The sequence below is a fragment of the Mytilus edulis genome, chromosome 12 (genome assembly GCF_963676685.1).
Source record: "Mytilus edulis chromosome 12, xbMytEdul2.2, whole genome shotgun sequence".
Taxonomy (NCBI): Eukaryota; Metazoa; Mollusca; class Bivalvia; order Mytilida; family Mytilidae; genus Mytilus; species Mytilus edulis.
The window spans coordinates 20,085,416-20,106,289 of NC_092355.1; the positions used below are offsets into that span (position 1 = coordinate 20,085,416).

Genomic DNA, 20,874 nt, shown 5'->3' on the forward strand with positions numbered 1-20,874 from the left:
TATGGAATAGATACGTTCAACATAGTCACCTAATTTTGAATTATTCAGTGAGAGAACATCATCTTTATAGCGGAAAATAAAGTTGAAGGATATTGCTAACTTCTTATCTTTCTTCCTTAAAAGTTCCTGTATAAAATCAGCCCCATACTAATAAAGACACAAGTCGACAAGAGGAGCAAAATTGGTTCCCATTGGAATGACGACAGTCTGTTGAAAACACGTCCTCCAAACGTAACAAATATGTTGTCAATCAAGAAATCAAGTATCTTGATAATGTCAGTTTCAGATAATTTTTTGTTTGAATCAGAGTGATTTTTTATAAAGTAGGATTTATCCCTTCCTAATACAAAATACTTGTATCTAAGTTGACCATTAGTTTTTAGAAAACAAAGCAATACCAAGTCTTCAATTTGTCTTTTAGTTTGGAATGGGGAATCCTAGTGTAAAGTGTAGAAAGTCAAACGTTTTGATACTATTGCAAGATAAAAGAGTCTTGTATTTCAAGATGGGCGCCGTTAAAAACATCAAAAACATGTTGACTACCACTCTAATATGACACCCTAAAGAACGTCTGTGCTAAATCCTATGATTGTATCACCATTTGCATGATTTTGTCAAATTTCGACATTAAGCCGCCCACTATATGTACTCCAAGATATTTAGATTTTTTTTGTATCCACATCTGATTCACGTCACTTCTAGAATAGGAAGCTTCACAATAAGTTAAAAGCCCGGATTGGCTTTCTGATAAAATAGATGTTAATAATTTAATAAGAGGTTTCGTGGAGTACTTGTAAGACCCAACAATATACCATTGTTTGTAAGGACTCTTGAAAATTATGTATCCAATACAGTGATGGAAGTTCTAGTCCTTAATCTTTGGTTGAAATTCTAAATGAACAAAGAACAGACGTATGTCAGATTATCCAGGAATTCCTATTTTGTAAGTGTCATGATGGCATATGTTGAATTATACCTGTGATGTAGGAATAGAGGCTATGCTGCAATTACCTATCCATTGTATCTGTATGAGGCAGTTATTTACTAGTTAGTTTTATATTGTAAGGAATAAGTTTTATTGACGCTAACATGTTTAACTCAAAAGTATTCCACTCATTATTCATATAATAAAATAAAATGTTAAGTTCCAAAATATATTTAATATTCAAAAGACATAAAAATATCATAAATACCATTCAAATAAATTACAATATACATGTAAATATGCAATATGAAATAAATAGTTAACATTTTTTTTCAAATGAAGCTTAGTTTTGATTGGCCTAGGAAACCTGAGTACCACAGAAGAAACATCAACCATTCGACAGGAAAATCGGCAATTCCTTCACAATTAGTTTAGTTTAAACATATTTATTTATAGTGGATTGGGAAACAAGTTTTACAACTTAAATAAATCCCTTTCCACTTTGCGGGTGCTGCCTTGTAGCGGCTTTAGTCTGCTGTTTTTTGAAATCTACAAGGGTGTCTTTTACGTGCAAAAGATATGGCTCTCTCTTAACATGGGTCAGCCATGTATCGTCCGCTTCCGACGGACTATCATCGTTTCCTCAAGACCATACTCGCAAATGGTGTCAAGGGAGGGCCGAAAATTCAGTTCCTTAAATTTTCATCGCGAAATGGGAATCGAACCAGGAACCTTTGTTTTAGTAGTCCGATGCACTATCCACAACACGTCGGTTTTCTTCACAATTAATTATAAAGATTGGATTCTTATACACCTGCCTGATGCAGCTGGTTCAACTTCAAAAAAACAGCATTGGTGTGATAGTGCTCACTGTAAATGAAGTCTCAGATCATTTAGCTATAAAGTACCCCTGAAGTGCACGGATGCTTATACAACAGTTTAAAATATGACAACGGTATATCTTAAATACTTCACCATCACCACACTGAATCAGAAAATTGTTTTTTCAACAATGCTTTAATTCCAAAATCAAGTTATTCAACAGTAACAGACTGTATCGTTATTGTACTGGTATCCTGTGTGCCTCATGTGTGGGAGGTCTAGGCTTTATACTGGTATCCATAATCCTGTGTGCCTCATATGTGGGAGATCTAGGGTTTAACCCCGCCACATTATGTATGTATGTGCCTGTCCAAAATCAGAAGCCTGTAATTCAGTGGTTATTGTTTGTTTACACATTTGCTTTTTGTTCATTTTTTTTTATATATAAATAAGGATGTCAGTTTTCTCATTTGAATTGTTTTACACTGTCATTTCGGGGACTTTTATAGCTGACTATGCGGTATGGGTTTTGCTCATTGTTGAAGACCTATAATTGTCAATTTCTGTGTCATTTTGGTCTCTTGTGGACAGTTGTCTCATTAGCTATCATACCACATGATGGCACATCTTTTTTATATTCAATCTCTTCTCAGATCAAACAGAAGACTTTATTAAACTTGGTATTTGCTATACAACAAAGTCACTCGAGCATAACTGAAGGAATAGGGCTTCATATACAGTGAAAGAATAACATTCATGGAAGCTATAATAATTTTCAACCTATCTGAATATCATTAGTACTTAAAAATTGTTTACATCCACATCATTTTATCTGCCATGGGTAGTGTACTCAGGCTTAGGGATAATCATATCACATCTCTTTGTTTTGTTTGTATACTCAATTAAAAACTGTGTATATTCAATTAAAAACTAAAGATACGGATGGGGTTGGTAATGAAGTCATTGTTATCTTAGTTACAGGAAATAAGGTTGCGTGGTTTTTACGAAGTTGCGATTACAAGTTCAGGACTGATTAACTGATGGACTGACTGACAGACAGATGGACAAGGTCAAAAACATTATACCAATACGGATTTTTTTCTGTTATTAAAATTTGCTGTTACAAAATGCTAAAAAGTATTATAAATTAAGGAATGTATCTCCGTCGTGCAAAGCTCTGATTCCTTTCGCGGATTTGGCTATACTTTTAGGACCTTTTGGATTATAGCTCTTCATCTTTTATATAAGCTTTGGATTTCAAATATTTTGGCCACCAGCATCACTGAAGAGACATATATTGTCAAAATGCGCATTTGGTGCAGGAAAATTGGTACCGTTAATGTTATTATGGAACTTTGTTTCTTAACATAATAAAATACTTAACATTAAGGGTTGTAAGGATGACCTCTTGTTTCTCATTTTGTGACTCATTCAAGAACAGACAATAACACACACTAAGTAATAACAAGAGTTATACATTGTCATTTTTCTAGGTTAGCTGAAAGAAGGCAAAAGGATTGATTAGCCAAAAAAAAAGAGTATTCAATTTCATAAGTGGAAAAAATAAACTGACAATGACATGGCAAAAATAAACTAGAGGCTCTCAATTGTTAAAAATTGACTATAAAGGGCGATAACTCCTTAAAGGGTCATTTGAAAATTTTGGTTATGTTGACTTAATTGTAGACGTTTCTTTGTTGAACATTATTGCTGTTTACAGTTCATCGCTATCTATAATTATATTCAAGATTATAACCAAAAACTGCAAAATTCGGGCCAAGTGAGCTAAAAAGGAAATTAGCCTTGAAGACAGACAATAGATACAATAAGATGTGGTATTAGTGCTTATGAGACAACTCTCCATCCAAGTCTTAATTTGTAAAAGTAAACAATTATAGGTCAAAGTACTGTCTTCAACACAGAGCCTTGGCTCACAAAGTGTACAAAAAAGCTAAAAGTAAATACATCAAAGATATAGATACAAATCATAAATATAATTGAACAAATAATCATATCAATTGCTTTTAAATTTCAAATTTTATAATGCAAAACAAACAAAATCTTTAAAAAATAATATATGAAAAGGTTATTAGCACTCTTACATCAAATTTGAGATGGATCAATTACTCTAACTAATTAATCTAAAACTAACTGATACCAAAATATCTATACTGATTAACGAATGATTTTAATACATGTATAAATATTTACATTCATTATAAGAAAAAATGGCTGGTCCATTTAAACATACATGGTACCCATGGAAGGAACTTTGAAAATAGGTAACCACTTATAATTTCATTTACATTTCAACTGTGCAAAAAAACACGTAAAACTACAAAAAAAATGATCTCCAAGGAAAATTCAAAACCGAAAGTCTGTTATCAAATGCTCAAACACATCAAACAATTGGTTTACAACTGTCACATTCCTGACATGGTACAAGCATTTTTTATGTAGAAAATGGTGGATTGAACCTTGTTTGATAGCGCTGAACCTCTCTTTTTTATATAAAGGTACAGATGACACCCAGCCATTATGAGCCATAGTTGAGATTTGGAAATGCCTTCCCTGGGTTCTATGCCTGTTTTTATAGAACATCATTAAGTAAATATCTTCAATTTGATTCTTGTCTGTTAAAAGAACAGTTTCAAAAACATATCAGGGGTAATATCATATAATTTTATAACAAAATAAACAAAATAATAAACAATTTTAATTTTTAAACAAAGGAGATATGGCAAGAAATAAAAAATATGAATAATAAACAATTGTTCATCTCTAAGTCTAGATGACCTAGGCTTAAATTAAAATATTGTTTGTTTGCAGTTTACCGACCGACCCTTGACAATCCTCCCGACTGTGAAAATTTTATTGCTTTAAATTTGAAGAAATTTTTTTAATACTTCTATAGATCCGATCCGTAACTTTGGGTCCTTTCCGGAAATGATTTAAAGTCTGGGTCAATTACGCATTTCAAGTTCGGTTTTTCTTAGCTTCCCGTCAAGCGTTCATGTGACCATTTAATGATAAAGCACATGGAAATTGTTTACAGGTATCCATGAAGTCACGGAGGAGTACTTTACGCTGTCGTCTCGTGTCAATTTTAAGACAAATAACAAACAAAAAAGTTTATTAGTAAACTGTTTATACAGATTCAGGCACATGTAATGATGTGTGATGATATCATTGACGATGATGCTGCGGATATTCATAACTGACACGATAACCATTCTGTCTCAAACAAATCGTGTACAGAATCTGTGGAGCCTGACTTTATGGAACCAATTTCAGTGGTTAAATAATTTCGACAGCAGCTTGAAGTATGGCATATTTTCTACAAATTGTTGTAAAGACGACAAAGATGAAACCACTCCTCCGTGACTTAAATCTTCATGGATATCTGTAAACACGCCTGTACGGAGGAAGGGCTCATTTGAAATGTTAATAGATATAGATCATGCCAAATCAATAAGAAGCAACCCTAACTACACAAAGATGTAGAGAAAATGAATGGTTAGCTTGGAAAATAAATATACTCTCTCTATATTAAATCTATCTTCGATTGCAATGAGTATGCTCCTTTAGGATAAGGGGGGCTGCCCCACTCATTGCAATTATTCTCTTTCTTACAATATTCAATATACCCAAACTGTGTGGCCTGTGTGAATTCAATTAAAACATGTCCTTAGGAGCTATGCTGCCAATTTTTTTATGCATTAAAAACATTTCAGTACAGACCATTTACTTTTAATGGGGTGCTATGGATTTCACCCCAAGCTTTAGATTTCTTTGGTTTTCATTAAAGCCTGGCAAAAATATAACCTTATCATATATAATTAAATATTGTTAGAAATATGAAAACAGTCGAATGTCTTAATACTTTTTTTTCAAGTTGCCTTTTTTTCAATTGAGGAAGATTCAATGGTTATTTTTTTTTTTTTTTATTAAAAATACACTCTTTAATGCATTGTCTTATAAATCTTTAATATCTACATTTTTCTGATGAAAATACTCTACTCATGAAAACACTCTGGTCAAGAAGCATACATGTCTGAATATATTTCTTTAAAACAGTTCTAGTCATAATGACATTCCTTGTTTATAAGTGTTCCAGTATTTAATAATTATACCATATTTTATGTCATAAATTGGATAATGACACTATATTAAAGTTTTAGTTTTTGTTAAAAAGTTTTTTTATCTGAAAATGCCTGTTCATTTGATGTTGGTTTTCAGCATGTCCAGTGTTTGTTGTTTTAAAATGTTTTTTTTTCTTCACAAGAAACTTGGTTTAGTGTAACTGCTTGTTTAAACTGTATTTTGTCTGATAAAATAAAATATTTTTCCTACCTACCGACCCTTCAGTCTGAAGGTACAGTCGGAAAACTGCAAACAAACATATTTTTAAGGTTGGCCCTATCGGTATATTTGATTTAAGAGTGAGATAGCTGAACTATTATTTTTTACTTTTAAAATGTCACAATGAGTTTTCTATTGAAATTAATCAATCCTTAATAGTTATGTATTTTTTTTCAATTTTTTTTTAAACAGAAAATAAATCTGATCGTTGGTTAATTCTCATTAACTTTTCTCTAGCAAAGGGATACATTATCATCAGTTACAAGTATAAAAAAACAAATCTGTAAATTTAGATATTATTGTGATATTTTATTTATGCGACTGGATGACTATTCGAATAAAGCAATAATATCAACATAAAAGAAAAGCGTAGATACAAGAGAAATTGTCAATCTCATAAGTCGAAAATAAACTGAAAACGCCATGGCCAATATAGAAAAAAAAAACATACAAAAATTGTATACAAAACACAACATACAAAACTAAAGACAGAGCAACACAAACCCAACCAAAAACAAGGGGTTTTCTTGAGTGCTCTGGATCCTGCCCCACATATGACACCCATCGTGTAAGTCTCTTGCTCATAACAGCAAGCTATTTATAATCAAATGTGTTTTTAAAATTAACAAAAAAAATGATAACTGATGCATGTGACCTGATTTGATGCATCCAAGCTTAAGGCAACAGATAAAAATGTTACAGTACAAATATTGTAATGACATGAATATATTGGTATAATTTAAGATCATGATCAGTTTTTAGATATTTCTGCTATTAAGTAGTCTTGCAGTCCTAATATAATACAACAATGCATATTGATTATAAGATACTTAAAGTTACAAAATAAGATAACAAAAGCACTTTACCATTAATATGATTTTTACTATACCTGTAAATTCTGTGAAAAGTTAACATATACATATACATCACAGAAAGCAGGATATAGACAATACTAGCACTTTTTGTGCTGACATGAATCATCATTGATATGGTTACATTTATAAATTAACTGTTTACAAAATATTGAATTTTTGAAATACTAATGCTTTTCTACCTCAGGCATAGATTACCTTAGCTGAATTTGGCAAAACTTTTAGGAATTTTGGTCCTCAATGCTCTTCAACTTCGTACTTTATTTGGCCTTTTTAACTTTTTTGGATTCAAGCATCACTGATGAGTCTTTTGTAGACGAAACGTGCATCTGGCTTATATACAAAATTTAGTCCTGGATTTATGATGAGTTTATTTATACAGAAACTCAACATGGTCATACTTATATTTCTTGTATTATACCTGTAAATTCTGTGAAAAGTTTACATATACATATACATCACAGAAAGCAGGTTATAGACAATACACTTATACAGAAACTCAACTTGGTCAATTTGACATTAGTTCCTTCAATCCTGTAAATGGCACTTAAATCAATTAAAATGTTCAGAACAGTAGCATTCCCACAATGCACCATTATTTCTTACAATATTCCAGAGTAAAACAAAATATTTGAGAATAATTGGTGAACGCCTCCATGAGACACAGATAATGCCGCTGGCATATAATTTCATTAGGGGTTATAACTGCCCCAGGGGCATAAAAGGTATCTTAAATAAATTAAAACACAAAAAAAATAACGAAAGTGTTTGGATTGAAAAAAATCACATGCACGATAATTTGACACCGGTATTTATCGACCACTTTGCAGCTGAACATAACAGTACATCTGTACTTTTGAAAATTGTTCATCATGCATGTTAAATATACCTTACAACCCTCTAATCTACACATAGATACAATATATACATGAAACTTTATCATAATTTGTATTTGTACTTGTCTTTCATTTGTCTTAGTTCAAACAAAGCTTGTGCTCTGGCTTCATCATCTGGTACTTTATATTCTCCTTCAAACAGGGCACCAGCAGCAACCATTATTGTCTTCTCTTTTGTTCGCAGGAATGGATTATACGTTAATTCTTCTCCCATTGTTGATGGACACTGAAATATAAGAGCATTGTGATAGTTGAAAGTTACCTTTGTTGACCTTTACTAGTTAGGAGATATATGTCATGTATGTTTGAAAATTGAAGTTTTTTGGATGTAAATTATTTTTATAAAATTGCGATAATTACAGATTATAGTTAGTGATCTTAACAAGATTGATTTCCTAACTTGAGCCTGTACGGGTTGAGATGACCTATGATAATCTGTTCATCACTTTTTTACTAATGACCCCGTTGTTTATTTCATTGACAACAGACATGTGCATTCTTAGTTTTTAGAGATAATTTTTCTCAGAAACATGATTTTCAAAAAGCAGTTATTTCAATTATATGTTTCAAAATACAAGTAAACCTTCTCCTTATGCTGAGAAACACATAAGATTGAAAATTTGAAATGGCACAATGCATTTTCAAACTCAAATAGGAAAAAGATTATAAATACAAGCTTATTGATAAATAAGTGAAAATTTACTTACAGTACACATTTTCTTTTGTCTTTGTTCTTTCACCCATGATAATTTTTCCTAAAAAAAACAACATATACAGTGGGGTGCTCATTTTCGCCATATCTTTCCATGTTTTCTACAGTTTATGTTCAGGTCTATATGTTTTTGAAGTATACTGATATTTCTATATGAAGATAACTTCAAATGCAAAACATTCCTAAGCTTGAAAACATGTTTGTTTGAAAATAATCATCTGTAAAATTAGATTAAAAGGTGTTTGAAATTTCCTGAAGTTTTGTCAATGGAGGACACATATTTGCCGTTTTTACACATCTATTTAAAACCAAATAACTGCAGCTTTATATAATATTTATCAAAAAAATTTCAATATAGATGAACAGCTGACATTTCAAATGTGTAAAAAAACAGAAATTTAGGCCAATCAGTCAAAAAATTACTAAGAAAAAAATCTTTGAAAATCCTGTTTTTCATTCAGGAAATTGACCGAAAATTGTTGTCCATTTTTCGATCTTTTGCAGTAAGTGCCGTCATTTTGTTTAAGTTTAAAAAATAACCATATTTGTTATAAAATTATAATTTATCGGCATATTTCTTCCATTTCATCCATCCTTTGAAGTGTTTACACCTCAAAATCATAAAACGGCGAAATTGTGCCCCCGGCGAATATGGGCCCCACACTCTAACAACTGCATAAATAACTTGATTTCATTTCATATTATGATTACTGTAAATTCTGAAGGTTTTTTTTTACAATTGATAACAGAATGGCATTAATGAACCATTTAAAAAGGTGTTCCATAACATGCAGGGGCAGATTCAGCCATTTTAAAAAGGGGGATTCCCAACCAAGAGTAAAGGGGGGGTTTCAACTATATGCTCCCATTCAAATACATTGATCGTCCAAAAAAAAGGGGGGTTCCAACTAGTGCTCCCATTCAAATGAATTGATCGTTCAAAGAAAAAGGGGGGGTATACTACTGTAATTTAAGGAATTATTGCAATGTTTTTATTATTGAGAAAAATGCGACAAGGTTATAATCGCAATGATTTAAACTAGCATTTTGATTTTTTTTATATGAATTAAACAGGATTTTTCTCAATATCCAAATTTTTAACTCTCAGCTGACAAAATCAAAATAATAAATGCATGCAATAATTTCCACTCAACTTCTTTTCTAAAAGGTTTTTTTTTAAGAATGAAGGAGACTAAATTGGTTTTCTTTTAAGAATGAATGTGACATATGAATCCTGTGTTTAGAAGCCAGATTTGTGAGTTCAACATGGTTGATGAGACTCTGAAGTGGACCTTTATTTGTTTTTCAATCAGTACTGTTTGTCAAGTTTTCACACAAACTCATATCATAATCTTGAGAAATAACTTTCTCTAATTTTTGTGCTATTTACACATTCCCTGGGTGGTGTGAGAAAAATATTTCTCATCGCTAGTGCAAAATCTGTTCTTAGCAAATGATCTGTCGAAATTTGATTATGAAGGAAGATTTTCTTAATTTCTTCTAAATTTCCTATTGTGACGTCCTGAAAAAAAGGCGACTTTGTCTGATGACGTCACATCTTTCTGCCAATGATCGAAAAAAAAAAGGGATAAAAATCATTAGAGAAATAGATTCCACAGCTATAACTCGTGTATTACGACATAACTCCACTCTCAACAGTTAAATTTTGCTTAATTTAAAAAAAAACTCTGCAAACCTTGGGCTATAAATATTAAAATTTAAATGTCTGAGAAACATTATAACACACTTGTTGCAGTTGTGGAATCTTTAGTGATATATATATATATAGGTATATCCTCTAATGATGTGTTTTCATACTAATTACAATTTCCATTCTTTACAGTTTTGTTGAGTTTTTATTCACTTGTACACTCAAATTTTAAAAGCATGTTCTGTCGAATGATTTTAGGTATTTAGATTTTTGGTCAAGACTTACTACAATTTTTTACTGTGTCCAATTATTTTGCGATTTTCATCAAAAAAACACTTCATATGTTTTTGTATGAAGTAAAAACTCGATCAGTGCAAGGACAGGAAATGACTATAAAATCAGGAAATTAGTATTTTCTAAAGTCATGGTTCTGGTACTAAAACTAAATTGTAAATAGTTTTTGGTTGATGTTTCATGTGTGAAATATTAACATTGTCATTTTTTTTCAGATTGGCACTGGGTTTTTACAAAAGACATTACTTTTTTTAATTTCAATTTTTTCAAAATTTGTGATTAAATGTAAAAAGCTAAGATTGTTTTCATCTATATGTATGTATTAAGGATGTATAAAAAGACCTGTCAATAAATTATTGAAGGAATTGAGTTTGAACAACCATTTATATATTAGAACTCTGTTAATTTTAACTCGCTGGTTTGTAATAAAATCGACACACAAACCAAATGACAGTCTCATGTCTTGAAGATCTGGCCTCACGGTCATAGAACTTTCGAACATGATTTTTGTACTCAGACTCGAAAATCAACCAATCAAATTGCTTGATTTCATGTTTTCTAGCATGATTTTTGTGCTCCGAGCACTGAGCAAAGTTTTATGCCTTCAAGGTGTCTGACAGGCAAATGACATATCTGTTCTTCATGTAACCCTTCAGAATTTTTCTCAACAACTATTCTAGTGATGCATATTTTTGACATTAAATAAAAATGGCTAATCTGGTCAGTTTTATTAAATTTGTTCTATTGTCTTTTAAACATGTTAAAGTGACTTTGAATATGATTTAAATTTGTCAAGTTGTAGTGTTGTTGTTGGTTCAAATATAGAAACCGAAAAACCTGTCACAATATACACGTGTGCAATCAAATCCGATGAAATATTGATGATACAAAAACATATGACATACGAAAACATATGACATGACGACTTATATACTTCTCATATTTATAATCATCAACCAACAATCAATTGAATAAAGATTAATATATGAGCTGCGTCGGATAGAAATTGACCTAATGCAAGTGCACGTATACATGTTCATTGTTAACACTTTGATTGATTTTGTGACATTTAAATGCGGAATTAAAGATGTATTTTGGTCTGATTTGAGGGTATTTGTATATTGCGTCAATTTTCAAACAGTTACAGACTTTGCATAAAATTTTTTGTCAACCCAAAATAAGTTAACAGAGGTTTGGATATTTATTTGCATAAGGTCGATTTCTATCCGACGCAGCTCATATGTTTAGTGTGGTATAGCATTTACCTTTGCTTTTTCATTGCTGGGTTCCACATGGCAGGCAAATTCAAGGTTATCTGATGCATATTCATGACCTGTAAAGGAAATACAGGGAATGTTTACCACGTGTTTATACATTTTACTTAATTTATTCAACTATGCCAAACTAATCTGTTGATATTTTTAATACTGTAAATTCTGAAACTATTGGCAAGTTTTTATTTTATACAAATATCTGTTTTCAGATTTTCTTGAAAGGGCATTAATTAATCTTACATTTTTATCTTTTCTTAAAAGATTGCAATAATTTCTGACCTGAACAGTATACTGACTTCCAAAATTCATGTTAATATAAATATCAGGTCTGAAGGAGAGGTGGCTTGATAAAAATGGACCATTCCAGTTAATTTCTGACAGGTGGGGATGGATGGGGAGATTTTTTTTCATACCTATCAGAAAAAAACATCATGAAAAACTACCTATCAGATCTATAAATTAAGACCTATCAGATGTAGAGTTTCTGTTCATATTGGGTGGATGGGCTTTCATGGGAAAAATTTACCTATCAGAATTTTTTACTGCAATGATTGTACCCATCAGAATTTTAAATACAATACCAGATAATGCATGATACGAAACTGTCTTCATTCCAAAGCACCCCTAAGATCTGAAATAGGTATTTTTTGTAACCCCTAAGGTGTTATTATTTTTAATTATTTACTGCTGCAAAAAGCCTGCAAGACCCTCAGAAATGTTTGCGTATAAGTGTATGTGTCAGATGAAAAAACCCAAAATTTCACCCCTAAGATGTATAAATTTTACACCACTCAGAAAGGACCATCCATCCCCCGTTAGCAGATATTAACTGGAATGGCCCAATGAGACAACTATCCCACAGATTTCAAATGACAAACAATTACAGTCTTCAAAAATGAGCATGTCCCAATAGTTAGCTATAAAAGTTACTGACTTGTAGTATTATCGCTATATTACGAGATTTTCTTTTGATCTTGCTAACTGATAATTTCCTTTCAAGAGTCAAGTGATATGAAAAATGATCACTACAAATTAAGGGATCATGTGGCCTTGTCAATGAAATTGACATGAATGTGACAATGTCGTCATAGGTAAAATGGAGATAAACAGATTATCATTGGTCATATCAACTTGATTGCCTTTCTCACTGTCGCGGTAACGGCTGTGGGGAGACAATCAAACTTGTTGAGATGATCAGCGATTATCTATAAATATCAACAATTCACACTAAAAATGCTAAAATAACACTGTTTTTCTTCAAAAAAAAGCTTGAAAGTTTTATTTTTCTATTTAATTTAATATTGAATTTCTATGTAAGACTTACAGTATTTAAAATGAGTGTAGTCTCAATTTTGAATTATTGTAACTTTTGTCAACAGCTAGAATAACCAATTTGATATAACAAGGTAACTTTTATGATGTTATTATTTGTATTGTGTACAGCATGCCTCACCTGGCCAGACCAGTGTGTCTGGAGGTAAATCTGAAATCTCATCAAGGGACTTTAACATTGAAAATGCTGGTTTCTCAAACATCCTCCCTATAAAATAGAAAATATGCAATACAATATAAAGCTGATGGGTGTTAATCAATGACTTCAAAAAACGTATTCCTCTCATATGACAAAGTAAATCATAAAATAAACAAACTTTCATATACCATGTATATACAGTGTGCTATTTCATCTGTCAGACACTATATCATATCATAGTTTAATGATTTACATTAGTCCATAAATCTTACTGTTAAACCTTGTTCACAATTTTATTAATCATATATGAATTTTTCACTTATAAGATAGTTTTGTTCAACAAAACTAAAATTCAATAAAATTTTGAGAGATAATCTTCATAGATGCCCCAGAATTCAGAAATGGTCATTTTTTACGGATGTGCCATATTGTTGTTAAAGGTCTCTGAAATGAATTTCAGTGTGTCATTTGGTAAAATAAGAAATTAAAGGTTAGTGTTTCCCTCTTTTTAAGGGTACAATAGTGTAATGCGTATTTAAATAACAGTAATTATGGTAATGATGAAAATGATTGTTATTTGACATAATCTAACACCTTTACCAGTATGATTTAGGCTTTGATAAAGATTGGTTTAATATATATCTGGTATGATTTGGAGTTTGAAATTCTAAATTCTAGCTTTAACGTCCTAAAAATTAGTTCTGATATTGTGTGCAAAATTTTTTTTGGAACCTTGTACATGCCTATATGAAATTTTATTATTGGACACTCACCTACACCTATTAAAACCACAAATATTAGTAACCACAAATACTAATACCTTGCCTAATGATAAAATCATAATATAGATATAAGAAGATGTGGTACTAGTGCCAATGAGACAACTCTCTCATCCAAGTCCCAATTTATAAAAGTAAACCATTATACATGTAGGTCAAGTACGGTCTTAAACACAGAGCCTTGGCTCACATTGGACAGCAAACTATAAAGGGTCCCAAAAATGACATGTGTAAAACCATTCAAACAGGAAAACCAATGGTCTAATCTATAACTAGAGGCTCTAAAGAGCCTGTGTCGCTCACCTTGGTCTATGTGAATATTAAAGGAAGCAGATGGATTAATGACAAAATTGTGTTTTGGTGATGGTGATGTGTTTGTACATCTTACTTTACTGAACATTCTTGCTGCTTAAAATTATCTCTATCTATAATGAACTTGGCCCATTAGTTTCAGTGGAAAATGTTAGTAAAAATTTACAAATTTTATGAAAATTGTTAAAAATTGACTATAACGAACAATAACTCCTAAGGGGGTCAATTGACCATTTCGGTCATGTTGACTTATTTGTAAATCTTACTTTGCTAAACATTATTGTTGTTTACAGTTTATCTCTATCAATAATAATATTCAAGATAATGACCAAAAACAGCAAAATTTCCTTAAAACTAACAATTCAGGGTCAGCAACCCAACAACGGGTTGTCCGATTCATCTAAAAATTTCAGAGCAGATAAATGTTGACCTGATAAACAATTTTACCCCATGTCAGATTTGCTCTAAATGCTTTGGGTTTTGAGTTATAAGCCAAAAACTGCATTTTACCCCATGTTCTATTTTTAGCCATGGTGGCCATCTTGGTTGGATGGCGGGGTCACTAGACACATTTTTCAAACTAGATACCCCAATGATGATTGTGGCCAAGTTTGGTTTAATTTGGCCCAGTAGTTTCAGAGGAGAAGATTTTTGTAAAAGTTAACGACGCCGACGCCGGACGCCAAGTGATGAGAAAAGCTCACTTGGCCTTTTAGGCCAGGTGAGCTAAAAACAAGAGAGGTCTACATCAATCTTAGTGTACTTACCACAACCACCTAGGAACAAATGATCCCCTGAAAACACAGAATCTGGGGCTCTGTATGGGGAACCATCTAAAACAAAGTACATGTGACCTGTTGTATGACCTGGTGACAAGTGACAGGTAAACTTCATTGTTTCAAATATAAGTTCTTCACCATGTGTTACACCACTGAAAAGAAAAAACAAAAAGAAAATACAGAATATCCGGAAAAATCCTGCAAAACAAAGAAAAATACTGTAAATTCAGAAATTAATGCCAGGTTTTATTATTGCAAATAATGTGACTAGATGAGTATTACAATAATAAAAAAAACTTAATTTCTGAAATTTGCTATGTGTATGCTGTTTTTGTTGTCATTGCAATAATTGTTGTAAGAATTCTGCAGGTGGCATCTTCCCATGATTGAATATTTTAATTACATTTGCAACATTTATCTATCTTTTCAGTCCCCCCTGAAACCAGCTAGCAGGGAGTCCTGTCTTACAAAACAAAAATCTAGAAGCAGGTGCCAACTTTCCCTCCCCCATTTAAAAGCCTTTATCAACCATTTAAAAAATTTAAATACAGTCCAACTTAAAAGTCCCAACATAAATTTATAAGCTGAAATTTTATGGGTATATTGCATCAATCTGCCAAAGACTATGATGGATTACAATCTTCTATATCTATTTTGTTTTTGTACCTTAAATGACTTACTTGGTAACATTATTTATATTATCTGAAGCACTGCCATATATTTTAATTTTTCTGTATTTCTTTTTCATCTCTGAGTTTCCTCCACTGTGATCCCTATTAAAGATAAAATAAACACAAGATAAATTAAAAAAAATATTGCATGAGGAATTTATAAATAAAGAAATACAATATATATAATTAATAAATACTGTTTGGTTTGTACCTCAATAGTAGAAAAAAAAATGCAACAAACTTTATAAATAATAAATAAATAATTGTCTAAGGTGGTACCCAACACCTTCACTAAAATTAATTTGGCTCTTTTAATTTTCACATAAAATTTTAACAAAATTTTTTACTTTGACCTTTTGACAAAAATATAAAAATTTTAAATTTGAACCAACCATTTTATCAAAATTTACACTGGTTACATAGCAGTTTGACAAACACTAGTTTTGATCGTTGAGAAGCTTAAAATCCCTATAACAATACAGTGTGATTAAAATGTTAAGCTGATCAGTGCTCTCCCCAGAAATTTTGAATAGTATCACATTTGGCGTAAAAAAATTTTAACATTACGGTAATTTGTCTATTTGTCACATCATGGTGATGCTCTATTTCCTTTATGTTATATATGTTTATATTGTTCAATTCATTACTGAGAATACAATTAAACTATAACCAGGAAAACAGTTGTTTCAGTTAATGTTTTCTTTATTCATTTATAGTTACAGAATTATTTTTTTCCTCTTGTGCCAAATAAAAAAATATGCGGTTTCAGTTACCCTACCTATACCCAACTATAATTATAAAATGAATGAATGGTTTATTATAGTGTAACCTGTATATATACAATACTATATATCTAGTACAAAAAAGAACTGTTTTTTTTATATTAAAAGTGAAGACAAAATCGAAGGGAAAGTATCATAAAAATAAAAATAAAATTTCAATTTAAAAACTTTTTTCTTTATCAAGTCTATGAAATTCATTGTTATATATATTTTTAACAAAGTTATCTAACAAATAGTCTGTTTGCGTAGTTTTCTCTATTGGTATATTTTTTCTGTCTACTGTACCATTTGTGCATCTGTAGATGCTATCGTGAAAATGCGTAATTTTATCATATCCTGTCCGGTTCAGACCCGTAGTTTACACAAAAATGTGCAATGGCGGCCAAAGAAAAAGTTTACAAAAATGAGTCTGGTAATAAACAATGATTGGCAATAGATTGGGAATGAATATGACGCTATTAATGCATTAAATGGATTAAACATAAACTAAAGCCAATTATGATCATTTTCTAAAGAAGTTTAAAACTTATTTAGCTCAAAATCTAAATTTTCGCTCTCAATAGTACTAGAACCGGTGGAAGAGACAGAAAGTTTTTTTTCAAAGTTGCAAAAACTTAATGACCAAACCTTTTTTATGAAAGAAAAGTTGTTTCAATTTTTGAAATTCAGTATTAAAAAAAAATAGATTTCAAATTGTTTAATGATTTTATGATGCATTCTTTTCATGTCAAAATTGACGATTGCAAACCCATGGTATAAGTCATTTCACAAGTGTCAGCTTGGGGTATTCACATCCAAATCACCCAAAGGGCAATTAAAACCTATTTAATTACTCTTATTGCCTCTATTGTCCGACTTGAAGGGATTACAATTAAAGGTAATATAACTTTTATGATCATAAGCGTTATTTGTTGAAAGTTCAAAATTTAGGACATGGATTTGTGATATATTGAAACAAAAATATAGCACCTTCAAATAAATTATAATAGCATCACAGGGAAATAATATAGTGTAGCGTATGCTTAAAAGGCCTGGGGAGAACACTGCTGATACTACAGAGTTCAGTGTTAGGACCAACCTTAAATGAAAGGAAAATAAAATAAAATATATTATATTCTAATAAAACAAGAATGTGTCCCCAGTACACGAATGCCCCACTCGCACTATCATTTTCTATGTTCAGTGGACCGTGAAATTGGGGTAAACCCTCTAATTTGGCATTAAAATTAAAAAGATCATATCATAGGGAACATGTATACTTAGTTTGAAGTCAATTGGACTTCAACTTCATCAAAAACTACCTTGACCAAAAACTTTAACCTGAAGCGGGACAGACGGACGGACGAACTGACGGACGAACGGACGGACAAACGGACGAACAGAGGCACAGACCAGAAAACATAATGCCCCTCTACTATCGTAGGTGGGGCATAAAAAGAAAATGTTCCACATTATTAATATTTGTGCATTAAAAGATGTAAACTGAGAAATTTTCATTTCTATTGATCACTCTATACAGACTTACCAATGTTTATGTGTCACCAAAACAGCATCTGGTATTATGTTATTCTTCTCAAGGTATTCCTAAATGAAAAATAACATTAATATTAAGTTTAGAAAAGCTTCATTATGTTATTTATTTTCAAAATGAAGATAGTTTTTACTTTTTCCTTGAATTTTTTTTCACACATTTCAAAAGAAGTTTATATTTTACAAATAAAATAGACGAATATCATCATATATATATATATATATATACAACTCGTCTAAACATCAACCCAACAATGTTAGATCTGTAAATTTGCTTTCGCAAATTTTTGGTTCTTCCCTCGCCGGGATTCGAACCCATGCTACTGTGATATCGTGACACCAAATCGCCTGCACTGCAGCCGTCCCGCTAGACCACACGACCACCTGGGCTCTCAAAATAAGAGCTTTCGCTGGCTGCGTATTACCTTTCCACGTCAGTTTTAATCTAGCGGCGTACTGCAGAACATGATATATAAGGCATGAAGATGTTATTGTTACAGATCAGCTAAATTATCTATAGTAAAGGATCCTAATATATATATTTTTTTTCTTCAACTGTTAACTCTTGTTGAAAAGTAAATCCTATTATGAGGTAGAAAAATAGAAACAAGAGAAAATGGTAGGTTAAACCTGGTTTTATAGCTAGCTAAACCTCTCGCTTGTAATTTTGACAGTTGTTCATAGTTTCAACATATTGGTAAAGTGCATCCTCCAGCCCTTAATACCACAAGGATAACTTATTGTGACAAGATGTTTGGCAACTGATGACATCCCCTCTTAAGGTGCATGTGGTACCTAACACCTTGACTAAATTTTTTTTGGCGCGCTTAATTTTCCTAAAATTTTGACAAAATATTTACTTTGACCATTTTACAAAAATATAAAGAAAAATTTCATTGGATATATATATATCAATTTGGAAAGCACTAAATTTGATCATGGAGAAGCTTAATATTTCCTTAACAATACAATGTGATTAAAAAGTTAAGCTGATTTTACAGAGTTATCTCCCTGTAGTGTTAGGTACCACGGTACTACCACTTTAAACAGTACTAGTTCAAACAGAGAGAGTGAAATAATCTAATGAACAGCTCCACCTGGTGGTTACTTACAATAACAGGTTCTGGATCTCCAGGGTCTATAACTACTGTTGTTTTGCCATCTGTTATTACATATGCCAGGTTGTCTAAAGACATAGGGACAGGTGTTATCTTCAAATCTGCAAAACAAAGTGAATAATTAGGAAAGAACTCTTACAGTATACATGTATATCAGTATAAATGTACCACTATCACAACTGAAGTTTACAAGTCAAATGGCAAAATGGCATAACCATAAAGTTTATATATATATTAGGCAAAAAAAAGTATGTGTGTTTACTGTACCCCTACTCTAAAGTTATTTTGGCCATTTTTGATTAAGCACTGTTAAAGTCACAATGTTTCTCACATACTAAGACTTAATTTAAAATATAAATAAAATTCCCTACCTATCTTAGTACCTACCCTTTTTTTCAGCATGTGACAGTAAACACACATACTTTTTTTTTTGGCCTTACATGTACAAAAAATGTAGTCATAAAATCTTTACCTTTATGGCATAATCATTGTCTCACAATCAGAAAAAGAAGACAACAAAATATCTGCACAATTAATTATTTACTAGTCGTCTCCCTTGTTAATGTCTGTGTCATTTTGGTCTCTTGTGAAGAGTTGTCTCATTGGCAATCATAAAAATGTACCATATCTTCTTTTTATACATGTATTTACATACCATTATATGTTTTTGTTTGTATGACAGAATGACTTTCTCCTTCTCCATATTTTTCCCTAGCTTTGTTAACATCTCTCCTGTGATAAATATAACCAAGACAAGTCCTAGTGTAGAACCAATACCTGTCAATCAAATATTAAAAATGTAAGTAGGAAATATGAATAACAATAAACTTAAATCAAATGACTGAAAACACAAGTTACAAATGTATATGTGTTTGTCTATAAATACATGCATCTTAATATTTTTGGAAAGCAGTTATCAACAGATAACCTACATGTATGTTACATGTATTTCAAACTCTTAGAAAGTTACTCATTCTAAAAGACGATAAAAAAAATGACTGATTCTTTCCCAAAAACATCAATCATTGACAGTGTCAGTATACACCTTATTGCTGTAACAGGCTGACCCAGCCTCTTGAACTTTTGACGTGATACAATGTATAACATTCACTTTTCCATAGTGGCGTCAGATATTTTGTTTTATGATGTCATAATTTTACAAGAACCTGTGTGATATCCTGTAATGCCGGACAGATAGCGATAAGGTGTATTGAGTAATGGTTATTATTTGGAAAATGACGGTAAAAATTTTACCAAATTGATGCTGAAAATGACGGTAAAGGGCATCTGTTAATACCCTCATTATTTATCAAGGATTTGTATATTATGCAATCATGAAATAAACAGATAAATAGACTGCAGGAAATTATCATTATCAACTCAATGTTGTCTCTTTGACACACTCCTCAATTCTCAATTTTATCTGACAGAAACAAGACACTGAGATTACAGTTTCTTTTCAGATTTGAAATGACAATACGTATCTAAGGTATATATATTCCGTTTACCCTATTTGAAATAAACAACCGCCTTCTTGTGTTGTCATTTTTGTGAGAATTTTGTCTTGAAAATGTAACATTCGAAACTGAGACGGTATGTCATGAAAATTCCGCTTTTTATTTCT

General features: G+C 31.5%; 1 protein-coding gene across 1 annotated transcript; it reads right to left on the reverse strand.

Moving 5' to 3' along the window:
- Positions 1-1,140: 1,140 nt before the first annotated feature.
- On the reverse strand, positions 1,141-20,868 carry LOC139497942 (probable hydrolase PNKD). Its single transcript, XM_071286193.1, has 10 exons — positions 20,759-20,868; positions 19,906-20,027; positions 19,245-19,351; positions 18,128-18,186; positions 15,830-15,922; positions 15,138-15,301; positions 13,262-13,348; positions 11,800-11,867; positions 8,585-8,632; positions 1,141-8,103 (listed from the first exon to the last, which is right to left on the reverse strand). The coding sequence occupies exons 1-10, from the start codon at positions 20,827-20,829 to the stop codon at positions 7,921-7,923; spliced, it is 1,002 nt and encodes a 333-aa protein (XP_071142294.1). The 5' UTR covers positions 20,830-20,868; the 3' UTR covers positions 1,141-7,920.
- Positions 20,869-20,874: the final 6 nt, after the last annotated feature.

Excerpts from the sequence above, each read along its gene's own strand:
- LOC139497942 (XM_071286193.1), bottom strand. The coding sequence starts at position 20,829 with ATGTTACATTTTCAAGACAAAATTCTCACAAAAATGACAACACAAGAA. Across the intron at positions 19,352-19,905 it reads ACAAACAAAAACATATAATG|ATTTGAAGATAACACCTGTC; the intron begins GTATGTAAATAC and ends TTTGTTTTGCAG. Across the intron at positions 13,349-15,137 it reads TTTGTTCCTAGGTGGTTGTG|GGAGGATGTTTGAGAAACCA; the intron begins GTAAGTACACTA and ends TCTATTTTATAG.